At 52.6% G+C, this 27,540-nt stretch overlaps 1 protein-coding gene across 9 annotated transcripts in view; it reads left to right on the forward strand.

The window, feature by feature from the left end:
* CRAMP1 (cramped chromatin regulator homolog 1) overlaps positions 1-27,540 on the forward strand; it is a 47,683-nt gene that overhangs the window by 15,055 nt on the left and 5,088 nt on the right. For 3 of the 9 annotated variants that reach the window (XM_064295333.1, XM_064295340.1, XM_064295339.1), the window contains exons 4-18: positions 645-798; positions 2,796-2,879; positions 4,548-4,596; positions 12,892-12,977; positions 13,328-13,451; positions 14,243-14,324; positions 14,789-15,907; positions 17,791-17,968; positions 19,862-20,238; positions 22,405-22,486; positions 23,300-23,404; positions 23,645-23,823; positions 24,551-24,625; positions 25,038-25,266; positions 26,437-26,601. In XM_064295333.1, the coding sequence (XP_064151403.1) occupies positions 645-798; positions 2,796-2,879; positions 4,548-4,596; positions 12,892-12,977; positions 13,328-13,451; positions 14,243-14,324; positions 14,789-15,907; positions 17,791-17,968; positions 19,862-20,238; positions 22,405-22,486; positions 23,300-23,404; positions 23,645-23,823; positions 24,551-24,625; positions 25,038-25,266; positions 26,437-26,601 (3,088 nt within the window). Of the gene's footprint in view, positions 1-644; positions 799-2,795; positions 2,880-4,547; positions 4,597-8,875; positions 9,021-12,891; positions 12,978-13,327; positions 13,452-14,242; positions 14,325-14,788; positions 15,908-17,790; positions 17,969-19,861; positions 20,239-22,404; positions 22,487-23,299; positions 23,405-23,644; positions 23,824-24,550; positions 24,626-25,037; positions 25,267-26,436; positions 26,602-27,540 lie in introns of those variants that run through there. The other 6 variants (XM_064295335.1, XM_064295337.1, XM_064295336.1 and 3 more) reach the window with 6 other exon arrangements.

Raw genomic sequence — 27,540 nt, forward strand, 5'->3', positions numbered from 1 at the left:
TCGGCTTTGATATGATGACCATGCAGCTGATTCCCTCTGTGGTAGTCCCTGGAATAGCAGTGATGGAGAACGTGCTCTCTAAGATGCACTCTGCCTTTGCCCAGGGCATCGAAGGAGAGTGGCCCACAGAGGCAGCCAGGGCATATTCTGTGCGAGTCTCTTCTGGGTGCTCATATCTGTTGTCCCTGTCAGAATATGGGGTACGTTTTGCATTATCAAGGCCAGGAGAGTGATTCTGAATGGTCAGTCCATTCTTTTATCCTGAGATGCCAAATGTGCAACGCCCTGAACTGCAGAATCATGTTCTCCCATCTTCAGGGAGTTGTCTCAGGGCGTGATCTGTAGTAACTCCAAGGGTGAAGCCGTTTCTCCAGATGATCAGGTTTTTGTCTCTCCTGTTTCAGTGTTCTTGCCTCTTTAGCATCGTATGGTGTCATAGTTCTGTACCTGAGTTTCTGCTGCTGGTTTGTCCTTTATCCTGGTTAAAGCCTGAGATTCATGGCTCATGCACAGAGAGAGTGCCGAGGGCTGTTTGCTTGTCCCCAGCCGGTCCATGCCCCTTCTCCTTTCTCAGAAAGCACTGTGTTGCCCTCAAGGCTGTGTTTTGTCAACCCCATGCATTCAACATGAGCTGTGTCTTCCAGCACGGGAAGGACTTTGAGGCAATCCAGAACAACATTGCCCTGAAGTACAAGAAGAAAGGCAAGCCCACGAGCATGGTGAAGAACAAGGAGCAGGTCCGACACTTCTACTACCGCACCTGGCACAAGATCACCAAGTACATTGACTTCGACAATGGTGAGTGCACTGCAGCCCAGCTGTGGGAGTAGGCGGGGGTGCTGGTCAGGGCTCTGGCGGGGCTATGGACGCACCACCCAGCTTCATGTGGCCCTGGGGCTTGGCGTTTACTTGCCTCCAGGCTCTCGCCGGTGGTGCCCCTGGTGACTGTTGGCCATGTGCAGTTGTCTGGAGGCTGCGTTCTAGCTCTGCTGGTTTCCCCGCCTGCTGTGCTGTGTATCTGCATGCTCGGTGGCTCTGAGCGCCTGCAGGTTCTGGGTCCCCGGCTTGCAGCCTGTGTACCTGCTGCAAGGGAGGAGGGCCGGCTATGGGCACGGGGGCCAGAGCCGGGCCCTCCTGTCTGAGTGCAGGCACGTGGTCGGTGCTGGCAGGGCCTGGACGCTCATCTGTCTGTGGGCCACTCTTACAAGGGTGAGGGCCTGGCTCTGCAGAAGCTCAGGCCCTCCGTGCTTGGATTTCAGATTTGCGTAGTCCCCTCTCTTATCCACATAACCAGGTTAGCACGGGTGCAGTGCTGACTTCCGGCTCGAGTGCCCTTTCTCAGGCCATCAGCTTCTTTGGGGTCCCATCTGCCCATGTGCTGGTGACTTTGTCACCAAGTGGCTGGAGCTGATTTGCCTCCCCATTTCCACCTGCGAAAGGAAGCACCGCTTCCATCTGTGCCATTCCCACGGATCACCAATTGCGTGGGTGGACCACGTTTTGTTTGTCTATCAAATAGTGGGTCTTTAACTTTTCTGAGTCGTGGTCTCTTAGAACCTGGTAGACTCTGAGGGTCTTTTTCTTTGGAAGACCTTCCAGAACATTTGGCGTGTGGTGTTGGCGATCACAGACTTCTCAGCACCGTCCTGTCTCAGAACACTTGTTCTGGATCATTTCTTTGAGCCCTGGGTCCCCATCCATTGATGTGTTCCCCTTTTCCTTTCCTGTTCTCACACACACACAAACACGTGCGCGGGCGTGCACAAACACACACACAATGAATGTTAGGGCTCTGAAACGTAGCTGCTGAGGGAGAGCCAAGGAGGACAGGCATGAGAGTGTGTGTGGAGGGGGTGGGACGGGTGACCCTGTCACTGCCCTAAGAGACGCGGTAGAAGCTCCTAGTCTGTGACATTGCTGGGCTTCCTGCATCAGCGTGAGGTCTGGCTGCACGGATTAGAAAGCTCGATGTCACAGTGGCTTCTCCACACAAGGATTTGTTTTCTATGTAAGTGACGCCTGGACCTGGAGGCCTGGGGCGGGCACAAGGGACCCAGGCCCCGTCCTTCTGCTCTGCCGGCCACGCACATGTCCAGGTGGCCCCACACAGCAGCCGTCCTGCCCAAGTCATTCGCTTTAAGGGGCCCTTCTGGTAGCTTCCACAGCACATCCACACCTCATTGGCCAGGGCTTGGTTGTGTGGCCACATCTAACTACAAGGAGATACGCCGTGTTCGCTGTCTGCGTTGCCTCCCCAAATCAGATCGGGGGCTACTGCTAAGGGAGAAGGGGATGGGACTGGGTGGGTCATGAGTGTTCCTACCACACTTTCTCCCCCTGTCTGGCCCTTGGCGCTGTGGCACGTGGGCCTGGTTGTCAGAAGAGGAGAGGACAGGTAAGGGGTGGGGGCGGGTGAGATGGCCTGAGTCCTGTGTGTGGGGCCGTGCAGAGAGAGTGATTAGTGATCAATCCCGTGTCTGTCTCACTTCCCCCGCCTCCACGACAAACCAACCGTGCCCAGTGTTCTCTTTTCTCCCCCAGGGGACATGTGCCCTGCTTGTTGGGTACAGTTTTCTATCTCTTCTCATTTTGAGAGTTGTGTAGATAGTACCATGTTCCTTTGTACCCTCTACCCAGTCTGTTCTGGGGTTACTGTCCTGCATAACCAGGGTCTAGTGATCAAAGGCAAGACACCACCAGAGCCTCTGGTCGGCACCAACGCCCTTGGTGCACTTGCGCTGCCTGGCCCAGGACTGTGTGTGCAGCCTCCTGAAACTCTGCTCCCCGCCCCGCAGTGTTCTCGCGCGGACTGAAGAAGTCGTCCCAGGAGCTCTACGGACTCATCTGCTATGGCGAGCTGCGCAAGAAGATCGGGGGCTGTGAGTATGCGCCACCTGTGGATCTGCAGGGCTGGTCCCCATGGTGGAGGTGCCACGTGTCCTCCTGGCGGCCCGGCTGTGCCCGTCATCATGGAGGCTACTTGTTTTCCTCCAGCTTCTTATCTTGAAAAGTTTTAACCTACAGAAGCATTGGAGAAGACTGCGGTGAACGCCACATACCCTTCACCTGGCTGTACCGTTAATATTCTGCCCTGTTTGCACTCTCCCCCGACCCCTACACACAAGCACATATGCAGGCATGCCCACAGATGCACACACACACATATGCAGGCATGCACACACCTACCTGCATGCTCACGCACACACATATACACGTGCACACACTTTTTTCCTTGCCCATCCATTTGACTATAACTGACAAACATGCTGTACTCCTAAACACCTCAGTCCTTATTGCCAAGAACAAGGACATTTTCCTAGATTACCGCACTGCCACACACTTAGCATATGTAAAATAGATACAGTAATCTTATCTAATATACTGCCTGTGTTCAGGGCAGGTCCCACTGGCGGAACCCTGTCACGTGTAGTCGTGGTGGCCTCTACAGTCCCCTGCATCCTGTCTTTCGTACTATTCATGCTTTGGAGGGTCTGAGACTGTGTTTTCTAAATTGCCTTCACCTCAGATTTACTCTGATGGGTCCCTTATGATTCCATGTCTTTTAAATGCTTTGGCACAAGCCCCCTAAGGGGATGTCACAGCCTCCTGCTTGCCCACGCCGAGGCCACTTTGTTCTCCCTCTTCTGCCTGGGTGACCACAGACAACAAGGCACCCATGTGGCTTTTCCAGGCCTCAACTTCTCTGTCACATGGACGTTGTAAGGGCACACACCCCACAGGACCCTTCTGGAGATTAAATGAGTGGCTTTGGTAAAAAAGCCACCTCACACCTCTCTAGACTCCTCACCTCAGAGTAGGCGGTGGGCCAGGAGGGGCGTGGGCGAACAGAGAGCAGAGAAGGAGCCAGTGTCTGCCGACCACCACACGTGCCAGTCGTGGATAGTAAAAACGGTTTGTGCTGGACTAATAAATGAAAGATTGGTGGTTCAAGCCAACCCAGTGGCTCCAGGGTAGAGAGGCCTGGAGATCTGCTTCCATTAAGGTTACAGTCAAGAAAACCCCACAGAGCACAGTTCTGTTCTGTAACATACAGGCTCGCCATGAGTTGGAGTCGATTTGACAGCAGCGGGTTCTGTTTTGGTCTTTGGTCTGTGTGTGTGGCCCAAGTGTGGTAACCTGTATGTGTGGTCTCATCATGGCAGGTGAACACAACATTGGGGTGAGGAGCTTGCAGTGACGGGGGCACAGGGTGCGGGGGGCATCTGCAGGGAGGCAGGCCTTCTGGATGAGGTGGATAGATGGGCAGGGGCCTGGGAGAGAGCCCTGAGTAGGCGGGGATCATGTGTAGGTGACACTGGTGAGTGGAGCTGTGTGCGCAGACATGAGGGGGGACAGTGGGGCCACTTTCTGGAACGTTCAGTTCTTTCTTTTGACTCTGGGGGAGGGGCCGTGTAAGCATCAGGGACCTTGAATATTTGGGCGAAAGAATTTGGATTCTGTGGTGAAGATCATTGTCTGGGGACTTTTAACAGTTTTACCCTTCACCGCATCGTGGTCTTAACTTCTGTTTCTTTCTCCACTTGAAGGCATGGATGACAAGAACGCAACAAAGCTGAATGAGCTTATCCAGGCTGGGTAAGTCGGGGTTACTGGGAGAGTGCCTCCTGAAGTGCAGAGCTTGAAATATTGTGCGGCTTTCTTCCCCGCTCTCTGAGGGGACCGTAGATGTCGCACTCCTCCAAGTTGAAAGATGATAGCATCTGGTTAGGTGTTCTTGCCTGATAAAAGGCCTGGGGAGCAGCTGGCCCTCACCAGGGGCCTGTCCATCCTTGGGGGAGGAAGGTACACACTCCCCTCAGGCTCTTCTGTCTGAGGCTCTATTGGCTGTCGCTGCAGGCTTGATACAACCCCGGGCTCTCTCTTTGTCATTCTCCTTTACTTTGACCTTTGTGCATTTCACTGTGCTAGTCCTCCTATAGCTTCTAGAAAATTGTCTGTTGTGCCTTCCTGTTGCATGTTTTCTGGTGTTCCTTCTGTGCTTCTCCCGATGGCGTTTCATGCCTCCTCTGCCTGCTACCCCACTTGAGCCCACTGATGCTCGGGGATCCTGAGGTGCAGGTGGGTCCCGACTTTGTGTTCTCCTCACACACCCATAATTCCTGAGGGCTCAGATGTCTCCCTGGGTGCACGAAACCTCTAGGGCCTTGGCAGACTGGTCCATTTCTGCTCCTAGATATGACCTGTGTAGACATCAGCCTGCCTGTCCTCGAATTTCTCAGTGGGCTGTTGTCCACCTTTGGCCTCATTGAGGAATCAGCCTCGGAGCCCCCCCTTCACTCTAGTATTCCTACTGGTTGGTTCCCACACCCCCACTGAGGTGTCCAGGCCCTGAGCTTCCCCAGGTCCCAATCACCTGCCCACAGCCTCTTTGCCCCCTGACCTCCTCTCCAGGCAGTCCCGGGTACCGTCCTCAGCCTTCTGTCTCTGCACTAGGGGGCATTCTGTCTGGGATGCCTGTGTGGCCGTGGGTGGTGAGTTGAAGACAGCCACTGCGCCCCACCCACTCACCCATTGCAGCCTCTATTTTCCACCCAAGAAGGTGGAGAGGTGGCTGGGGTGGTCTTCCTACCAGCAGGCATGGGCAGCGCCCTGAGAGGGCCGAGACTCCTCATGGGGTAGCTCTGGGCCACTCTCACTTCACCTTTGGTTTCCAGTTTCCCCAGAAGTCCCTGGGTGAAGGATGTTGGAGGTGCCCTGCTTTGTGCTCAGGGGACACAGGGACTAGTCTGGGTGCAGCATCAGGTCTGCTTGGCTTTCTCGCGAGATCAGGCTGGTGTGGGGATGGTTGTCTTGTCATGAGTGTGGGCAGAGACTCTCTCCTGGACTTGTTTTCAGTTTCCTGGGGGAGCACGATGCCTGGAAGCTGCACGCTGAAAGGCCTTGGAAGGGGCCTCGGAGTGGCTGGAGGGGTGGTCCCAGAATGACTGGGACACAGGAGAACTCAGGGCCTGAGCCAGGACCCCGAGAGTGTGGATAAACTCAGACCAGAGCTAAGAAATCTCACTCCCTTAGCAAGAAGCTATCTCCTTAAAGCCCCTGGGTAAGATGAAGGCTAGAATACTCCTGAGTAAGCAAAAATTCGAGAGAAGCACCCACAGGTTTGTTTTAAATCCTTATTAAAAAATGTAGTATTGAAAATTAACCCAAAATATGCAATAAATATCTATGAGGCCATATTTACATAAATGAATGAGTGAATAATTGCATGGGGAGAAGAGACAAATCTCTGAGCAGGAGAATTCCAAATGATGTGTATAGATGCTCACCCTACAGGTGGGGATATGTAACTCCCCATTCCTTATGTGTGGACTGCACGTGGTAACTCCCTCCAAAGAGCACAGTGTGGAAAATGGGAAAAGTAACTTCCGAGTGACAGGCACGACCTCAGCCAGGGGTCAAGGTCATTGTCAACAGTGATGATTCACGGTGACAGCAGGTACTCTGATAGGACATGATAGAGGCATTTCACCTCTGTGGTCTTCCTTTCAAAACCTATGTTGTTGTTCTCTGGTGCCATCATGTTGATTCCGACTCATAGCGTCCCCATGTGACAGACTAGAACTTTTCCACAGGGTTTTCTAGACGGTAATCTTTCGGGGAGCAGATCGCTAGCCAGGTCTTTCTCCCGTAGAGCTGTTGGGTGGGTTTGAACCACCAATCTTTTGGTTAGCAGCTGAGTACTTAACATTTGCACCGCCAGGCTCCTTCCAAAAGCCCATAAAAAAAAAAAAAAAAAAAAAAACCTGTCTAATCATGAGAAAAACTTCAGACAAATCCCAGCTGAGAGTTATCTATAAAATACCTGCCCAGTGCTCCCTAAAACTGTCAAAATTGTGAAAAACAAGGCAAGTCTGAGAAACTGTCCTAGCCTCGAGGAGCCTTAGTAGATATGATGACTAGATGTGAAGTGGGGTCCTGGGGCAGAAGAAGGACATTAGGGAAAACTTAGTCATTCTGCATAAAGTGCAGACACCAGTTAATAATAGTGTGTCCATGTTGGTTCACCCACTGTGACAAGTGCCACACTGATGTGAGAGGTCAACAAGGGAAGCCAGGTGGAGTATGGGAACTGTCTTTACAAACTGTCTTGTCACTCTTCTATAAATCTAAAGTTATCCTAAATTAAAAAAAAAAAAAAAATCTTTTTTTTTTAAAATAAAATCACTAAAATAAAACCCTTATTAAGGATCTCCAAGACTGCAGTGGGGCCATCGTGGTCCAGGGCAGGCAGAAAGATGACAGATAGCAGGAAGGAAAAGATACAGTTATACTAAAGAGTGTTTAGTTGCCGATGACATGATTGGCCGTCTAGAAAATTGAAAAGAATCAATTGAAAGATAGAACTAATTAGGTTTCAATGACAGGGACAAATATAAATATTAATGATGAGATCATCTGTTATTAAAATTAATTTTAAAATCTCATTTACTTTTACAGAAAAACACAAAGAAAGGTAGACATAGCAAAAAACACAGGTGAGCCTATGTGGAGGAAAAAAAAAACAGTAAAATGATTGAAATCCATCAAGGAAGTTTTAATAGTTAGAAAACTGTCCCAGGCTTCTGGATGGAAAGACAGAGCACTGGAAAGATGCTACATCTCCCTAAATCAGTCTGCAGACGTGTGGTTTCACTTAGACTCCCAGTGGTATTTGAACTGAAATGTAGCAGGAAAAAAAACGTACATGTCCTATGTGCCCAGTGCCAGGTGTGTCCACAGGATGCTCACCAGATCCAGAAGTAGAATACAGTCACCTCCCTGGAGCCCCCTACTGCCTCCAGTCACGTCCACCCCCAGTCCCAGCTCGAGGGAGACCATCTTGACTTCTGGCTTCATTTTGTCATTGCTCTTTTATGTTTGCTGGAACTCAACAAAGTGACCCTGACATCCATCTGGAAAAACAGATGTGTAGAAATAACTGAGAACATGTAGAAAGTAGCGGTGAGGGAGGCTGGCCAGCCTAGGACTTGGAGTTGTGACGTGGCGGTAGTGGGAATTGGGATGTGAGCTAGATGTGATTGTCAGCATGGTGGAGGAGGCAGCGGGGTGGGGAGGGACATGGGGGCTCAGGTCAGGCCCAGCTCTGCAGGGCACACTAGGGATCAGGATGGCCTTCGCAGTGTCACAGGAAGCTGGTGAAAAGTTCAAAGCAGGGGAGCCCCTTATCTGTACTGGAGGATAGATTAGGGGTGGGGGTGGGAAGAGTGTACAGATATCCATTTTTTGTTAATATTTTAATTTACATACAGTAAGACTCACTTTTCGCCTATAGTTCTTTGACTTTTAACAAATGCGTAGAGTTGTGTAACCTTCACCGTAGTCTAGATACAGAACCGCCAGATACAGAACGGGCGCATCAATGCTTTGTAGTCACCCCCTCCCCACACACAGCCCCAGCAATCCCCAAGCTCGTCTCCATTGTCTGTACTCTTGCCTCTTGCAGAATGTCCTGTGAATGAGATCAGACAGTGTGTGGCCTTCGCCCTTGGCCTCTTCCTCTCAGTGGAATGCGTGTGTGGCCCACCATGCTGCTGGTGTCTATGGTTCATTCCTGTTTATTGCAGAGTGGGGTCCCATGATATGCGTGTACCCCAATCTATCAATCCGCTCCCCTGTGGAAGGATGTTTGGGTGGTTTCCAGTTGATTTTTTTTTTTTTAATATAATTTTTATTGTGCTTTAAGTGAAAGTTTACAAATCAAGTCAGTCTCTCACACAAAAACCCATGTACTCCTTGTTACACGCTCCCAATTTCTCTCCCCCTAATGAGACAGCCTGCTCTCTCCCTCCACTCTCTCTTTTGCTGTCCATTTTGCCAGCTTCTAACCCCGTCCACCCTCTCATCTCCCCTCCAGGCAGGAGATGCCAACATAGTCTCAAGTGTCCACGTGTTCCAAGAAGTTCACTCCTCACCAGCATACCTCTCCAACCCATTGTCCAGTCCAATCCATGTCTGAAGAGTTGGCGTTGGGAATGGTTCCTGTCCTGGGGCAACAGAAGGTCTGAGGGCCTTGACCACCGGGGTTCTTCTAGTCTCAGACCATTAAGTCTGGTCTTATGAGAATTTGGGATCTGCATCCCACTGCTCTCCTGCTCCCTCAGGGGTTCTCTGTTGTGTTCCCTGTCAGGACAGTCATCGGTTTTAGCCGGGCGCCATCTAGTTCTTCTGGTCTCAGGATGATGTAGTCTCTGGTTGATGTGGCCCTTTCTGTCTCTTGGGCTTGTAATCACCTTGTGTCCTTGGTGTTCTTCATTCTCCTTTGATCCAGGTGGGTTGAGACCAATTGATGCATCTTAGATGGCTGCTTGCTAGCATTTAAGACCCCAGACGCCGCTCTTCAAAGTGGGATGCAGAATGTTTTCTTAATACATTTTATTATGCTGATTGACTTAGATGTCCCCTGAAACCATGGTCCCCAGACCCCTGCCACTGCTACGCTGGCCTTCGAAGCATTCAGTTTATTCAGGAAACTTCTTTGCTTTTGGTTTAGTCCAGTTGTGCTGTCCTCCCCTGTGTTGTGTGCTGTCTTTCCCTTCACCTAAAGTAGTTCTTATCTACCATCTAATTAGTGAATGCCTCTCTTCCACCCTCCCTCCCCCCTCTTGTAACCACAAAAGAATGTTTTCTTCTCAGTTTAAACTATTTCTCAAGTTCTTATAATAGTGGTCGTATATAATATTTGTCCTTTTGCAACTGACTAATTTCACTCAGCATAATGCCTTCCAGGTTCCTCCATGTTATGAAATGTTTCACGGATTCCTCACTGCTCTTTATCGATGCGTAGTATTCCATTGTGTGAATATACCATAATTTATTTATCCATTCATCCGTTGGTGGCCACCTTGGTTGCTTCCATGTTTTTGCTATTGTAAACAGTGCTGCAATAAACATGGGTGTGCATATATCTGTTCGTGTAAAGGCTCTTATTTCTCTAGGATATATTCCAGGGAGTGGGATTGCTGGATCATATGATAGTTCTATTTCTAGCTTTTTAAGGAAGCGCCAAATCGATTTCCAAAGTGGTTGTACCATTTTACATTCCCATTAGCAGTGTATAAGTGTTCCAATCTCTCCACAGCCTCTCCAACATTTATTGTTTTGTGTGTTTTGGATTAATGCCAGTCTTGTTGGAGTGAGATGAAATCTCATTGTAGTTTTGATCTGTATTTCTCTAATGGCTGATGATCATGAACATTTCCTCATCTATCTGTTAGTTACCTGAGTGTCTTTAGTGAAGTGTCTATTCATCTCTTTTGCCCATTTTTTAATTGGGTTATTTGTCTTTTTGCAGTTGAGTCTTTGCAGTATCATGTAGATTTTAGAGATCAGGCGCTGATCAGAAATGTCACAGCTAAAAAACTTTTTCCCAGTCTGTAGGTAGTCTTTTTACTCTTTTGGTGAAGTCTTTGGATGAGCATAGGTGTTTAATTTGATTTTTAGGAGCTCCCAGTTATCTAGTTTTTCTTCTACATTCTTTATAATGTTTTGTATACTGTTTATGCCATGTATTTGGGCTCCTAACATTGTCCCTATTTTTTCTTCCATGATGTTTATCGTTTTATATTTAGGTCTTTGATCCATTTTGAGTTAGTTTTTGTGCATGGAGTGAGGTATGGGTCTTGTTTCATTTTTTTGCAGATGGATATCCAGTTATGTCAGCACCATTTGTTTAAAAGACTGTCTTTTCCCCATTTAACTGTTTTGTTAGGTGGATTAAGCAGCTTTGCAGAGGAGGAAGTAAATTTGTGCAACAGAGAAGAAAGCTAAGCTGTGTGCATGGAGGAGAATGACTCTGCTGTCTGTTTTGTCAGTGACGCTCAGTTGAGGAGCCAGAGAGAGCCCTGTGTGTGGTGTCCCAGTTGAGCAAACGTCGAGTGGTGGTCTTCTACAAACAGTCCCCACTGGGCTTCGTGCTGCTGGGGAAGTCCTCTTGTCTCCTCAGCCATCTCCTAGTCTCTCAGCTCTGGGGCGGCATGAGGGTGGGGAAGGCAGACCACTTTCCAGGACCGTGACCAGGCCTGAGAGTCCCTCTCGCCTTTGAGCTTGAACGTGGCTCTTTATGTTGTCGTACAGTGCTCCAGTTTTGGGCTGGCCACAGAACTGTCTGAGAGAAAAAGAGAGTGATTGTAATCCCAGAATGGTTACCTGGTAATTAAAAAAAAAAAAAAGTCTGCACAGTTTCACTTAAAAAAAAACAGAGGAAGTCACAAAATAGCAGTTTAACGGAAAATGATTGTCTCAGATGCAGGTGCTGCATGACACAGCTCCTTCACTCTCTAAGTCTTGCTTCTGTGTGTTTTGGTGTAGACAGAACAACAATGATGAGCAGAGAAGTTAGTCTGTTTGCAGAGCAGCCTAGTGCAGGAAATCGTTTAAGAACCCACTCCGTGCTCAATTGTTGCTCCTTTAAATCTTCCTCTGGGTTCCTCTGCAGCCCTGCTCCAGTATCATTACTATAGCTGCTGCAGCACTTGTCATCTATACACTCCACCTGGGTTGCAGTTCAGATTCAAGAACTTTGTCCAACAGAACGTGGGACTGTACTTGTTTTGTGTGGACTCTCGTCCTCTCTGAATTCCTCTTCCTGACAGAAAAGGGTAGAGTGGAAGTGTTCTTCCTGGGGCTCTTTTTGCCTCTTTGGCCAGGATTTTGAAATTTCAACTCTGCTCCTTGGTGTTCTGTGCTTGATTCCCAGCACAGAAGGAGCTCAGTCAATGCTTGGATGGGTGGACAGACGGACAGATGAGCGAATGGATAGGTGGATGGATGGATAGATGAGTGAAAGGAGAGGTGGATGGATGGTGGATAGATGGATAGATGAGTGGATGGATGGTGGACGGATGGATAGATGAGTGGATGGAGGATAGATGGGTGGGTGGGTAGTAGATGGATAGATGGATGGATAGGTGGACAGATGGTTGGATAGATGAATACATGGACAGATGGATGGATGAATGGATGGATGGGAGGATAGATGGACAGATGGATAGATGAGTGGATGGATGAACAGATGGATGGATAAATGAGTAAGTGGAGGATGAATTATGGGTGGATAGATGAATGAATGGATAGATGAGTGGATGGAGGATGGATTATGGGTGGGTGGGTGGATGGATAGATAAGTGGGTGGAGGGTAGATAAGTGTGTGGGTAGTAGGTGGATAGGTGGACGGATGGATGAGGGAATAGATGGATGCATTCCATTTGAAATGATTTGATCTTCAATTCCAGGTAGCATGTTTTTAGAATAATTTTTTTTTTAATTACACAAGTAACATACAAATGCAGTGTTACCAAAATCAGAAATAATGCAAACTCTGGCATCCGCAGGCCAGTCTTCGTGGGATGTGAGTGTCCCGTACTCCCCACGCCCCTGGGTGTTTGACTGATTTGGTTGAGGGCATCTGTCATATGTGATGACATCTTACAACTTTCTCACAAGGGGCTCTGAAGAGGAGGCACGCATGTTGGTGGGATGACAGAGAAGGGCTTTGCCAAGAAAAGGGAGCAGCTGCAGTGCCAGGACTTCCAGGGTGGGACTAGGGCAGAAGGGCAGGGTGTAAACACAGGGGTCCCCTCTGGGGGCCAGGCACTCAGGAAAATTGTGGGACACAGAGTCACTGCACCCCATGCCTCTTACATGCATCCTCTACTTTCTGTAGCCTCGGGACAGACCGTGGAGGGTTGGGGTGTTCTGTGCGGGTGGTGCGGGGGACCTAGCAGAGCGGCTGAGTGGTTGCTCTGGAGGCCAGGCTGGGCGCTGTTTCATGGTCCTTCCCCTCTACCAGCCCAGGCTGACCTTCCACACGGTGCCCAGCAGAGGGCAGCCACTCACCCTGGGCCTGATGTGTCCTCGCCACCCTTCCCCTAGGGCCACCACAGTCCGCTACAAAGGGAGGAACCTGCGCATCAAGGCACCCATGTGTCGAGCCCTGAAGAAGCTCTGTGATCCCGATGGTAAGTTTAGGTCGGATGGCTGGGCTGGTGTGGCCCCTGGGTGGGGGGGGCGCTCTGCCTCATCCATGTGGTGAGGAGCAGGCTGAGTGAGAAGTGATTGCCTCAGTGGTTGTGTTGGGGCAGCTCCTGTCACAACGGTGTGCTCCTTGTAAATCACCTTTGGCTCAGAGGCCAGTGATGCATGGACGGAACGTCAGGGCGCAACTCTTGTGGCTTCAGCCCTCACTAGTGATGGGCGACCATGTTGCGGCTTTTCCTCTAGGGCCAGGCTCTCCTGGCTCCTCACTTGGCCTGCTCCGGCGGGGAGGCTCTGGTCCACGCTGGTGCTCACTGTCCTTCTGCCCGCCCAGGCTTGAGTGACGAGGAGGACCAGAAACCCGTGCGCCTGCCCTTGAAGGTACCAGTGGAGCTACAGCCACGCAACAACCACGCCTGGGCCCGAGTCCAGAGCCTTGCCCAGAATCCACGGCTCAGGTGATGGCCGTGGCATGTGGGGGGACATGGGGGCATGGGGACCCCTGAGGAGCCTGCTGATGTGTCCTCTGCATGCTCTGCATCAGATGAAGTGGGGTGTGGGACCTGGGGGTATGGGAACCCCTGAGGAGCCCACTGACGTGCCAGATGAAGTGGAGTGTGCGGCTGCACGGTGCCTGCTCTCCTCACACTGTGGGGCCTGGAAATCCCAAGCTGCGGTCCCACCTGGGTGAGGGTCTCTGGGCCAAATGCGAGCAGGAAGGACGTTCTGGTTAGAGGGCTGAGTGGCTACAGACTTTCTCTCATCATCCCCCGTGAGGCCTCACGGGCCTCCTTCCCGTTCCTGGCCACTTGCATCTGATTTGTGCACAGGCTTGGCTGGGGACCGGGCTGGTTTCCTCTCATGCATTCTATTTTCTGGCCAGATTGCCCTCCTTGACCCCAGATGGCACTAGTGGGATGGATGGCGGGTCCGCCTGGCCAAGGGCGTGGGCAGTAGTATGACCAGATGTTCCCCGGGGTGCCTGGGTGGAGGGCACATAGGGGTGCTCCGTTGCCTCTCATGCTCCACATGAGTCTGCAGGTGTCTCGGTACAAAGGGTCATTTAGCATAGAGCCAGCAGATGTTCTGGCTGCCCCAGGCCCTGGCCCTCCTGGGCCCTTCCTGGGTTGTTTCCCCGTCCACGTCCGAGCTGCCCATTCGCTCTTGCGGAAGCTGCCATGGGCTCCTTGAGGGGGTCCCCTCCTATTGTACCGACCATGCTGTCCTCTCCTCTGTTCTCTTCCTGCAGGATGATTGTGGAGCTGCATCGCAAGCTCTCCAGCCTCATCGAATTCTTGAAGCAGAAGTGGGCACTCCATGAAGTGCGCATCGTATCCTTTCCTGATGGAGCCAGCCTCTGGCTCCACGAAGTGCCTGGTGCTGGTGGGGCCGTGGGCTGCAGCAGCCACACTGGTATATGGTGTAGGATTGAGGTGTAGGGCCCTCATTCTTGTGGGCTTCGGGTAATGAGCTCCGTCTGCCCTCCTTGCAGCTCCAGAACACACTTGCAGGTAGCCAGCCTTCCCCTGGCATGCTGAGCAGGTGAATGCACCTGACTCCAGGTGAGCCAGATCCCTGGGAGGTGGGATGGGTGGGTGTCAGGGTGAGTTTCTTGAGGACAATGCTGGGTCACTGCTTGTGGTCAGAGGGCGTGGCCCGAGCCATGTCTCAAGCTTCCCCGCGGCACAGCGCTAGCCACTGGCCGGGGATGCCCAGTGGGCGAGGCGGCAGGCAAGCTCTGAGGCCAGGGCAGATGGGCCAAGCATGGTGGTGCAGTCCTTGACAGTGTGCACAGCGCAAGACTCTGGAGGAGCGGCAGCTGCAGGAACCCTGTGCTGATGCGGCTGGGCATCTGCTGGCCCAGGAGAGGGTGACACTGCACCTGTTCCCGGGCGAGAGCTGCACAGTGACACCCCTCCCGGGTGTGGCACGGGTGGTGCACTCCAGGGCCTTCTGCACGGTGCACTGGCAGGAGAGCGGCCGGTGCAAGCAGGGCACCCGGGACACCCATGCACTGCCGCCCGCCCAGATCCTGGGCATCCAGAGTGGCCAGGGCACAGCCAGGGGCCAGCTCAAGTGTCCCCGGGGTGCAGCTGAGGGCAAGGCTGGCGGGCGGCCCCCCGCACCCCCTGACGCCTCACAGAGCCCCGAGGAGAGCTCCCCTGAGAGCGGCTCTGGGGAGGGGACCACCCTAAGCCTGAGCAGCCCTGATGCCCCTGACAGGCTCTCTGCTGGGCTCTCGGACACCGCAGGAGGCCCCATGGACGGCCTCACTCATGCCCAGGGCCCTGCGCTTCCTGAGCCATGTGCCTGTGGCCAGCTTCTGGACCTGGATGAGGAGTTGTCCTTGCTTGACCCCTTCCCCCGCTACATGAAGTCCTGCCAGGACCTCATCATCCCCAACAGGTGCTGCTGTGCGGACTCACGGGCTGGGGGCAAGCGCTCTTCCCCTAGGGGCTGCACCTCACCTGAGGCCCCGGCCCCCAGCGCTGCACAGGCTGTTGACCAGGCTTGGGGCCTGTCCCCCATCCGTGTCCCACCCCAGCCAGAGGCTCAGCCCAGCCAGGGCCCTGGGCCACAGCCCGATGGCAGCACAAAAGATCTGGCCGAGTCACCTGCAGAAGAGCCACCAGAGAAGGGGAGTACCCCCGACGCTGCACCGCCTCAGGGACAGCCTGCCAGTCGGCTGGCCCAGCAGGTGCGCGAGGAGGGCTGGAACCTGCAGACATCAGAAAGCCTCACTCTGGCTGAGGTGTACCTCATGCTGGGCAAGCCCAACAAGCTGCAGCTGGAGTACGACTGGCTGGCTGTGCAGGGCCCCACTCCCTGTGCCACTGCGCCCGCCACCCTGCACAAGCAGCGCCTCCTCAGCTGCCTCCTGAAGCTAATTGCCACTGAGGTCAACCCCAAGCTGGTGAGTGGGGGCCCGTCAGCACCCTGGGGAAACCAGCCCAGGCCCCCCGCTCTCACTGCACTGCCAAGACCGACAGCAAGGGCTGCAGGGCTAGGTTCTGCCTGCCCTGCTGCGTGAGTTGGAGTTCAAAGAGAATGTTCTTTGGCCAGCGGCCAGGGTTCCCACAGGATCCACAGGGAAGAGGAGGCACAGGTCCCCAGGTGACCAGAGGGCTGCCTTGGGTTTTTTGTAGACCACTTCCATCCCTACGAGCAGTAGTCTGTGTAATCCTTTTAAGGGCTTCAGTTCCCTGCCAGGTACCTGTGTAATGGGCCCACGCTGGGGGCATGTATTAAGCCCGTGTTATGCCTCAGGGGTTCTAGGAAGCACCGAACAAGCAGGTTGGGGATGACAGTAACAGAACGGGGCTGGTTGGCAGGTCCCAGCCAGGTGGGTCTCAGAAGCCACAGCCAGGAGTTAGGCTCTGTCTGAGAGCAGAGCATGCTGTGACAGGGATTCTGCCCTGACTGGGGGTGTAGGGAGCTGCAGCAGGAATTAGGGCTCTGTCTGGGGGCAGAGGGGGCTGTGGCTGGGATTCAGGCTATGTCTGAGGGTGGAGGGTGCCATGATGGAGATTCAGGCTCCGTCTGGGGGTGCAGGGTGCTCCAGCTGGGATTCTGGCTCTGTCTGAGGTCAGAGGGAGCCATGGTTGGGATGGGCTCTGTATGAGGGTATAGGGAGCTGTGACAGGGATTCTGGCTCTGTGTGGGGGCAAAGGGAGCTGTGTCAGGGATTCAGGCCCTGTCTAGGGGTGGAGGGAGCTACAGCAGGGATTCAGTGTGAAGGAGGGACGGTGAGGTGTACATTTCTGAACCACTATTCTGGCTGCCTTGCAGATGGTGTTCATTGAGGTCATAGAGGAGCTAAAAAGCCATTGGAGGTTCTGGTGTGCACTCAAGCCTGAAAGTCACTGGCTGGAGGCCCCAGTGAGATTGGGGGCCTTGCAGGGGCATGGTGTGGACCCCTGGTCCTCTGTTGTCTCCTGGAGGGAAGGCTGGGGGAGGCTGGAGGCAGGTGGATGTGCTTAGCAGAGTCCATTTAGGAAGGAAAATGGGGGCAGAGGGGCCCGTGGAAGAAAAAGTGGAGCCAGCTGGGGTCCTGTCGGGGGTTGGGAATGCAGCCTGGAAAGCCTGCATGAGTAGGGTAGTTGCTTCTGCAGGGAGGGGGTGTCGGGGAGCACCGAAGAGGAGGAGAGGATATCCAGGTGTCTGGCTGACTTCCCTGGGGACAGCGATACCACCAGGGTGAAGAAAGAGGGTCACAGGAGGGGTGTCCTGAGGCAAGCAGTGGGGGCCTGGTGCCACATGTGGAGGTGGAGGCTTTGTTCATGGGCCTACAAGACCCCATGAGTCTGGGGGTTTGCCTCAGCAAAGGGCTCTTGGGCTGTGAGTATGTTTCATCCTAGAAATTAAATCCAGGTTTCCTTGGTGACTCAGCAGCAGAGGCAGCTCCCAGCCACTGTGGCCACTGTTTAGTGGCTTCTTGGAGCAGCCAGTGGCTATCACCTCCGTTGAGCAGTCCCCAGCGTGAGGCTCAGCCCCCACCATGTGCCCCACCACGCTCTCTCTGTTCGCTGGGTGGTAGGACTGCTTATCCATGCAGCCACAAATACAGCAACATTTGCATGAGGAGAACGTGCTTTTTTCTGGTGATTTACCTGATGAGTGGTTTTTAAAATGGGTGCCTTCCGGGTGACCTTGGAGGATCCCGAGGCTGGGTGGGTCTTGCCCCATGGGCACGTGACCTTTCTGCACCCTTCACGGCTCTAAACTCTCAAGGGTGGCCTGTGCCTGCAACCCCTGGGTGCATGCTGAGGCCAGACATTTCCACTGTCTCTGTCCCAGACTCCGGAAGCGAACACCGCCTCCACAGTCTCTGTGAAGCCTGCCCAGGAGGAGCAGTCATTGACTCCCTCCGGGAAGGTGGTGGCAGTCAGCTCACGGAGTCCCCGTTGCACTCGGAACCAGGCGACCCTCCGCAGCAGCAAGGCCTTCTCTCCAAACACTGCATCCTGCCCCTCAGGTGAGGCTTGGTCGCCCACCTGGCCCCCAGTGCCATCCTCCAGGTCTTGCTGAGTGTCAGGCTGCTCTCACGGATGGGATCAAGGAACAAGAGGCACTGTTCCCTGTAGGGAAAGAGAAGGGGGCCCATCGGAGGGCTTTGGTCCAGAGGAGGGCAGGCACTGGACACGGGCCAGCGGGAGAGGAATGGGCACAGGGTAGCTGTGGCCAGTCTGATGACTTTGGGGACTCTGCTTCGTGCGGTCAGCAGAAACCTTTCTTAATTCCTGTATTGGTGGCTTCAAGCCCCCAGAAGGGGTTGGGTCTTTCTGAATCTGATTTTCTCTATATCTAAAATATTGAATAAAGAAGCCTTCAATGAAAGTATTTCCAGCAGGTTAACATGAGTCTTGGAAAGAAAGAGTACTTTCCAGTGCACAGTCAGAAAATGTAGGCCATCGCGGTGTTAAGGTCATTGCTGCCTGCTTTGGTTTATTTGTCCTTCACTTCACTTTGGTTCTTTTCTTCTGTGCGGATGACGAAGGGAGCAGTGGTAGCCTCTGAATCATTTTCATCGTGGATAAAGGTGTGCTAATTGCTAGGCAGGTGGCTGGTAGAGTGTGTAGTCTTTTTCAGTCTCCCACTCTGTTTTGTTGTTGCTTTTTTTTTTTCTTGATCCTATGTACATGTTTCTAAATTTAAGATGCCTGTAGACCAGCAAATCTGGGGCGCTAGAGTTCCATATGAGTACTCAAAAGATCCTATCTCTGGGCTCCATCAGAATCAATTTCATCTCACAGATCTGTAAAGAAAGGGGAACTGTCCCTACCATGGATTCTGAGGGTGCAACTGGCTTTCCCAAACATAGCATTTCCTGAATAAATACTGTCTGTCTTTTCGTCTTTGGATCTGCTTACTGTACAATTCAATATTTAGACCAGGAATCAGCAAACTATGACCCGTGGACCCAATCTGGCCCACCACCTACTTTTTGTAAATAAAGCTTTATTGGCACACAGCCAGGCATATTTCTTTACATATTGTCTGTGGCTGCTTCTGTGTTACAACTGCAGAGCGAGTCGTTGCCACAGAGCCTGTGTGGCCCACAAAGCCCAGAACATTTATGCTTGGACCCTTTACAGAGAACATTTGCTGATGCCTGGCCCACACTAGAGGGTCTTGAAGGTCCTCCTAGTGGTGAAAAGTCTTTCATGGTATCTCTGCCCTTCCACTGAGGATCGTCAAAGTGGGGAAGGGCCTGTGCCCTTTCAGAGAGCCTGTGATCTGCTCCAAATGGAAAGCAATGTTTAAGCAAGGGAGATAGAAAAGCATCTTTTTAAAATTTTTTCTTTTGGTGTTTGGGGATATATGCAGCAGAGTATACACCAATTCAACTGTTTCTAGATGTACGATTCAGTGACATTGATTACATCCTTTGAGTCGTGCAACCATTCTCACCCTCCTCTTAAAAGTTGTTCCTCCCCCATTGACATAAACTCACTGCCCCTAGGGTTCCTATCTAATCTTTCTAGTTACTGTCATCAGTTTGATCCCATATAGTTAGATTTTAAAAGAGCACAGTGCTCAAGGCAGACATTTTTTACTAGTTAAGCTAAACTGTTGTTTGGTTTTAAGAAGACTTTAGGGGATATTTTTCGTTTAAGGTTTAAAGATTATCTCAGGGCGATAGTTTCAGGGGTTCATCCAGCCTCCATGGCTCCAGAAAGTCTGGATTCCAAGGAAAGCATCATTTCGTGGGACTGAGATGTAGGAAGGTCCTTTCATGGTGACTGGGTAAGTTGCTGGAGAATTCCTGAGACTCCAGTCTTCCTGTTTCCAGTTTGCTTCTCAGAAGAGCTCCACTCATAGAGAACTGGGCATGTGCAGTGGTGCCGACGCCCCTTCTCTTTCCCAGGTTTGAGGAACCCCCCGAGGCCCCTCCTGGTGGCTGGCCCCTCCAGTATGGGAAGCAGTGACACCGATGGGGGCCTTTTCGCCGTCCCCACGACTCTGCCTCCCAACAGCCGGCACGGGAAGCTCTTCTCTCCCAGCAAGGAAGCCGAGCTGACGTTTCGCCAGCACCTGAACTCGGTCAGCGTGAGTGCCGGCCCCTGCGCCCTGCGCGCTGGGCTGCTGTGCCGATGGGAAAGCCCCTCAGGAGCGGTGCCATTGCCTTTGCAGATGCAGTCTGATTTCTTCCTGCCAAAGCCCCGGAAGCTGCGGAACCGGCACCATCGGAAGCCGCTGGTGGTCCAGGTCAGAAAATCCTACTCGGGTGCGAAAGCTGGGCAGGTAGGCCGGTGTAGGGTCACATCGGGCCTCTCCTGGCACCTCCCTTGCCAAGCCACATGGGCCAAACTGGTTTTCTTCTAGATCTCAGTTTTTCATTGTGTGAAACAGACGAAATTCCTGCCCCTTTCTTTTTAGGAATAGGGTAAATAAAGTAATAGAAGTGAACTTAACTGTCTGTACCTGGACATAAAGATAACGTGTGCATAGCATTGAAAACTGCTTGCAAAGAAAGATGGAAAGTTCTGGGGATTCGAGTCCCAAGAATGTTCCTGGTTTGGATATATTCGAGGACTCTCAGAACATCTATTTGTAAATATTTTAATCACTGGAAGCAGTTAGCAAGGCATGTGGGTTGGCCAGAGGCCAGACCTTTTGAGAGCTCATAATATTGACCACTGGGGGATCCATAGGTGCCATATTTAAACCAGAGGGGAAATCAGGGAAGTGGAGGCACGAGAAAGGAAACGTGTATTTTGAGGTAAGAAGGTAAAGGAAGTGAAGCTAGACATCCAAAATAACTGTTGGCTTAGAAACATGTGAACGTGTTTCTTTTTGCATGAATGCACAGGCTTCCTTTGGTTGGACTCTTAGAAAATCTTTTCTTCTCTTGAGATTAGTTTATTTAGAAATGAGAGATCCCATGAAAGGTCTTAGGAAGGAAGATGCATTCTAAATGCGAGGCAGTTTTTGTTCAGACTTACTTGGTATTCATTCATGTATTTGGTCTGGCTGAGTGTGAGCTCTGTGGCCGCTTGCTCCAGTCTCAAACTGCAGCCCGTGGGCCAAACCCAGCCCACTGACTTCTTTCTTTTTTTTAAAACAATTTTACTGGTGTATAATTTACATACCATAAATTTTAGTTCACTCATTTAAATGTACAATTCAGTAGTTTTTAGTATATTTACAGAGTTGTACAACCATCATCATAGTCTGAGTTTACAATATTTTCTGTCACCCAGAAAGAAACCCTGTATCCCTTAGCAGTCACTCCCCTGCCCCCACCCCCCAATCCCTGGCAAGCACAAATCTTTCTGTCTCTGGATTTGCCTGTTACGGATATTTTGTGTAAGTGTGATCATACAATATGCATCTTTTCCACTTACTGGTTTTGTAAATAAAGTCTACTGGAACAGAGTCACACTTATTCATTACAATATTTTTGATGGCTGCTTTTACACTACAAGGGCAGAGTTGAGTAGCTGTAGCAGAGATGATATGGCCCACAGAGCCTCCAATATTTTCCACCTGGCTGTTTACCGAAAAAGTGTGTTGGGCCCTGTCTTAGGTTTTGGAGTGAAGCCAGCACAGAACTTCCGTGGTTCCTTGTGTTGTTAATAGCAGCTCACCTCCTGTCTTGGTACTTGGGTGGACCTGGCATTCCTCCTGTCACATGGGCAGGAGCTCCTCCTCTCCAGCCTCTGTCAGCACTGCGGGCACCTCTAATGGGCGAGAGACGTCCCGTGAGCCCGCATGTTTACTGCATTAGCAGAGCAGCAGTGGTACTGCCCGGAGGCCACAGTGCCACCTGGAACACGTTCTGGTCGACAGGTGCCTCTTGTGAGCGTTGTGTTTTGACTGCAAACCATTTTAGTGGTTGGCATCATTTCCTCTTAGATGGTCACAGTCATCAGTCAGCAGATGCCCTGAGCACATTGGAACTCAGTTATTCATGCACAGGAGCTGGGAACTGAGTAGAGAGGAGTGGACACGGGGACCTCTGAGTGGGAAGTTGGGGTGACCTTCTTAGTGGGGCAGGGCTTCTCAGTGCTCTCTAGCCCCTCCGTGTTAAAAGTGGTAGCTTTGTTCTCTTCAGCCTGTAATAGGGGTGACTTAGAAACAACCCTATCCAATGATTATAGATAGATTCGTGTAGCCGGTGGTATCCCATCCAAATCCAGAAGAACGTCCTGGGTTACAGATGTCTTCCTGACATTCCTCCAGTTAAGCTCCCTGGGTCTTTCCAGAGAGGGCCTGGGGTCCACAGGGCACAGCTGTCTTCAGAGTGCCCCAGGCATACTGTGTCCTCGGCCCCAACAAAGAGCCCTCCCCCACTTATATCGGCCCCTCATCTTCAGAGTGTCCCTTTCTAGCCCAGTGCCAGTTTCCTGATTGACACTGTCAGTGAGGCCATTTAACCCCATGGTTCTTCGTGCCTTTTCTTCACAGAGAACACTGCTGCCTCGACCGTCTGAGAGCCAGGCCCACAATGTCTGCTCCTTTTCCATCCTGTCCAATTCCTCCATCGCCGGTAAAGACTGGGGCTTCCCCCAGGCAGCTTTTTAGTCGCCCTAGCCTGTGTGTGGCCTCGTCTTTGGGGACTAGTGGCCATTTCTCTCTGTGACTCTCTGAGGGATGCTTCAAGCATCACTTTGTTCACTCTGGCACATACTGTGTGTGCTGGGCCAGCTGGACATCCGCGAACCTCTGAGGCTGATGCTTGCTTTTAGTATTGCCTGCGACGGCCCTGTTTGGATGCTCTGCTAGACTCAGTGTAGTGGAGCATCTGCCTGTGCTGTAGCATCTGTGCGTTACGGATTAGCTGTGTTCCTAGAGTGCGCGGATCACACTTTGATAAGCCCCTGCGTTCAGTGGGGGCCCCAGCTGTTTGTGCCAAATTGTCTGCAGTAAGGATCCTTGTGACACACATACTACTTGACTTATCTTTCTTACTGGTCTTGATTTTCATCGTTCACATTTACATACTGCAAGACTCACACAGCTGCTGGTTGCTTTTGCTCTTGTACAATAAAGAGATAAAGCCAGCTTGCAGGAGCAGAATACTGGTCCAGGGTCCAATGCTCCGCCTCCCCTCAGGGGCCTGTCACTCAGCCCTGGTGCTCAACTCCTGGTGGTGCTGGGTACTCATCATGGGGACAAGAATAGTAACCACAACCTTTCAGTACTTCAGGGGCGTGGTGGCGCTCTGACTGTCTAAGTTAGCAAGTGTTTGGAATGTTTGAAGGCTTTTGGTTCTGCTTCACTTCCTTGTCCTTATTGTGGCTGTGTGGGAGGGTGTGGGTGGGCAGAGGGCCAATGTGTGTTCTTGTTCTTGCCCTTACAGGGAGAGGTTCCTTCCGGCCGATCCAGTCTTCTCTGACCAAAGCAGCTCTGTCTCGGCCAATTGTGCCCAAGGTCCTTCCATCCCAGGCCACCAGTCACTTGGCCAGTAAGTTTTGGTAACTGGGTATGGTGGCTGCCACTGCATGGGGTTTCTGAGTGACATCTGTTTGTAAGATTTTTAAGCTTTTTCTTATTCAAACCATAGTGTCTCATTTCCCTTCTAAGACAACATCAGATCCATTGGCCTTTGCATTGAAATGAGGCGTGAGGCCGTTCCATGGCCCTCCTGGGAAACTTTATGGGATATCTGTAGAACAAAGACGTGAAGTATCATTTCTGTTGCCAGGTGCCATTGACTTGGCTGCTAAGAGTGCCGGCATCATTCCTGGGAGCCCCCTTCCCGTTTTGGACCCCGAGGGCTTGTCTGGCATCTCTCCGCTGTCCTCAGACAGTGTGACTGCAGTCGTTGCTGGCCAGGGCACCACCAGAACCCGCCAGAATGGACACCCCATCTCTGCTGTGGGCGTACGTGTATCTAGTTACCGCCAGCCCCCAGGGTGGGAAGTCACCCTCCAGGGGTTGGAAGCTGAGACCTCATGCTGAGGTTGTGTGGGGTCCCAGCTTCTGCCTTTCTAGGGGTGCCCAGTGGGCTAAAGTGCTCTGGAGTGGTTTCAGTGGGACAGGAAGAGGCCAGGAGCTGGGGCTGGAGCGTGCACAGCCGATCACAGCAAGGGGGTGCTCAGTGGCCCCGAATGACCGGGGGTAGGGCAGGCTTGTACTGTGGCTCTGGAGCAGCCAGAACTTGGCAAGCCTGGTGATCTGTCCACCAGGCCTGGGGAGTAACTTTAATCACATTGGCCAACAGCAGTGGCCACCTGCTCAGCCACCCCGAGGCCTCTCTTCCATTTGGGAGAGAATGGTCTGGACGGGCTTGGCTGTGTCCTGCCCAGTCTTCCAGACTCACTCAAGGAGGGCAGGATTCCCAGGAGCCCAGCTGGACAATGATAAGGGCGATGTCTGGCCAGGACTGGGGTTGACTCTCTGGGTCGACAAATGCTGTTCAGCATGGGGACTTGGCTGGCCCTCCTCTGCCCTCCCCTCCCGCCCCCCCCCCGAAGCACTTTGTGGTGTGTCGAGCCTGTTGTGATCCATTCACAGTGCCTGTGCTGTCGGGAGGCCAGGTGGCAACACTGTGCTTTCCTCCAGAGCTCGCAATGCAGGCTGCTCACTGGCACTCCTGGCATTTTTCTAGGGTGCAAGTGATCCTTTCATCAGCATCCCCTCAACGCTCGAGCCAGAGCCGGAACCAGTGGCGGATGGCTTCCAGGTAGAGTGTGCACTTAGGTGCCGAGCACAGTAGTGCTGCCCAGGCCCACGTCTGGCACCTGGGTTCCTGTCCTCCCTGGTCCTGCCCTTGGATTGCCAGGCTGGCGATGTTGTCCCTCCCCTGACACACATGCGGCTAGAAGGACTGAGCATGCTGGGCCGGAGAGGGCAGGGTGGTCAGCTGGCCACTCTCCTCGGCACTCACTCCACCTATGCGCTGCTGGCTGTCTGCTGCAACCCTTGCGGCGGGGACCTGGCTGCCCTGGCCTGGCCTTCCCATGTCGTCATCTCCATGGCAGCTCCCGGGTGCTGAGCTCCACAGTGTGCTTCTGGAGGCTGAGCCGCCTCTGCTGATTTGCCCTTACCAGTCAGTCTGTCACAGAGTCTGACCCAGATGCTGTGTCTCCCCACAGCGCTCTTCTGTCATCTCCCTATCTGAGCTGCCCAAAGCTCCACTCCAGAACGGCTTTTCAGCACCGCTCCCCTCAGAAGGTTCCAGCACTCGGCTCTCTCCACCCAATGTGTCTGCTCTGCTGGACCTCTCCCTCCCCGGGCCGCCTGAGGATGTGCTCTCGCAGGGCGAGCCCGCCACCCACATCAGTGACTCCATCATCGAGATTGCCATCAGCTCCGGCCAGTATGGTGAGGGGCAGCGCAGTATTGCACCCCCAGTCACGGCCCCTGCACCCCCAGGGGTCACAGCTGCTGCTCACCCTCCAGGGTCACGGCCCCTACAGCCTTCCGGGGTCACAGCTCCTGTGCCCCCCCAGGGTCATGACCCTGCCTCCCCCTGGGTCATGGCCCCTGTACCTCCTGGGGTCACAGCTGCTGCTCACCCCCTGGTGTCACAGCTCCTGCACCCCACAGGTCATGGCCCCTGTGTCCCCTGGGGTCACAGCCTCTGCACCTGCTGCGGTCATGGCCCCTACATCCCCCAGGTCACGGCTGCTTTGCAACTCAAGTCACGGCCCCTACGTCCTCTGGGGTCATGGCCCCTACATTCCCCAAGTCATGGCCCCTTCATCCCCCGGGTCATGACTGCTGTGCAACCCAAGTTATGGCCCCTGTTCACCAGGCTCACAGCCCCTGCTCACCTGAGTCACAGCCTCTGCAGGAATGGCCAGGTGATCTACACTGAGTATCCTAAGTGTTTGCAGCCGTGTTGAGGATGCCTCCATTCAGCTCTGTCCTGAATTCTGAATCTCTGCCACCAGCATAGTGCTGCCTGGTTTCGGCAGGGGCAGCAAAGACAATTGAGATCAGGACCTGGCCTGCGGCTTTTATAGTCTCGTGGGAACTCCCCCAACCTTGAGACAGGCCCAGTGAGCCCTCTTCAGCCTGGGAGCTGGCAGGGGTGTTTTGTAATTGGTTTTGAATCTGGCTGGACTCAGGGATTCAGTCAGGCAACCTGGGTTCATAGCTGGTGAGTGTGTGGCCTGGGCCAAGCCACTGGCGAATCGGAGTCTCCCTCCCTCAGCAGCAAGTTGGAAACCACATAAGGACACAGAACTGTCCTTAGCACAGACGAGATGAATGTCGTAAAGCTCTAAGCAAGGCCTGCCCTGTCACTCTTCACTCTAAATCCTCCATGGGGCCTTTGTTGCCATGAGCAGCTGCTCTGAGGCTGGCCATTGTAGGCTCATGCTGCTTATCCTGAGCGGAAGCACCTTGTGTCCACCCACCATCTTTGTGTTCTCAGGCTCCTGGGCCCAGCAGTGCACAGCCAGGCCACCCTGCCATCCTGGTGGGGAAGTGGAGAGGCAGGGCGCTGTGCACCTGCACGTGGCCTCTGACAGCAATTTTGGTTTGCAGGTGAAGGTGTCTCCCTCTCTCCAGCAAAACTGAATGGCAGTGACAGTTCCAAGAGCCTGCCCTCCCCATCCAGCAGCCCCCAGCCCAACTGGATTGCCTCTCCCACGCACGACCCCCAGTGGTACCCCAGTGACTCCACTGATTCCTCACTCAGCAGCCTCTTTGGTGAGTGTGCGAGTGGCTCGGGCCTCCTCTCACACACACACCAGCAGGGGCCACACTGTACACCAGCATGGAGGGCCTGGGGGACGAGGGTTCTCCGTGCTCTTCAGCAGAACATCCACCAGGGTTTTTTTTGTTTACGTATTTGTTTGTGTTTCTTTTTAATGTTTTGTTTTTTTTTCCTGAGTAATTTTTTTTGTTTTAATTGAGGCATAATTTACATCTGGGAAATACACAGATTTTGAGTGCAACCAATTTTGGCATAAACCCGTGTAACCCGCAACCCAGTCAAGATATAGAGCGTTTTCATTAGCCCAGAGAGTTCTCCATGCCCCTTCCCTGTTCGTTTGGGTATCCTGGCCATTACCCCTCTGGGGCTGTGGCCTGGCATGTTCTGCTGTGTGTAGGGTAGGAGGAGCTGGCCACCCGTGCTCTCTCGTAGGCTCCCCTTTTTCTGTACTCAGTGAAATTGTCTGAGGGGACACTTCGGAGGTTTGAGGCATGTTCTCTGCTGCAGATCAGAGAGTGTCTGGGATGTGGCCCCCCACCCAGAGCCTATTTCTCAGTGGTCACCTGTGTTTATTTACTGTGGTGGAAAAGGATATGCCAGCCTCTGTTTCCCATGTCAGGAAGATTCAGTTGCACACTGGGATCCGTCCGCCATCTTTTTAAAGACTCGGCAAAGGGGTGCAGATGGCGCATCATTCCTGGCAGCCTTGGGACATGTGCTGATAGAGGGCGGACTCGGCCATCACTGTCTCTGGCCCCGCGCCTAATGGCCCAGAGTGATCAGAGGGGTCTGGGGGTTGGAGGGCATCAGCCACTTACAAGTGCTTCCTGTTATAAAAGTCATGTCACAGTACAGAAATGTGAAAAGTTGGATAGAAATCACAAAAAATTGGAAGCAACCTTAACCGCCTGCCCATCAGTAAGGGACTGGTT

This window comes from Loxodonta africana, chromosome 12 (genome assembly GCF_030014295.1).
Source record: "Loxodonta africana isolate mLoxAfr1 chromosome 12, mLoxAfr1.hap2, whole genome shotgun sequence".
NCBI lineage: Eukaryota > Metazoa > Chordata > Mammalia > Proboscidea > Elephantidae > Loxodonta > Loxodonta africana.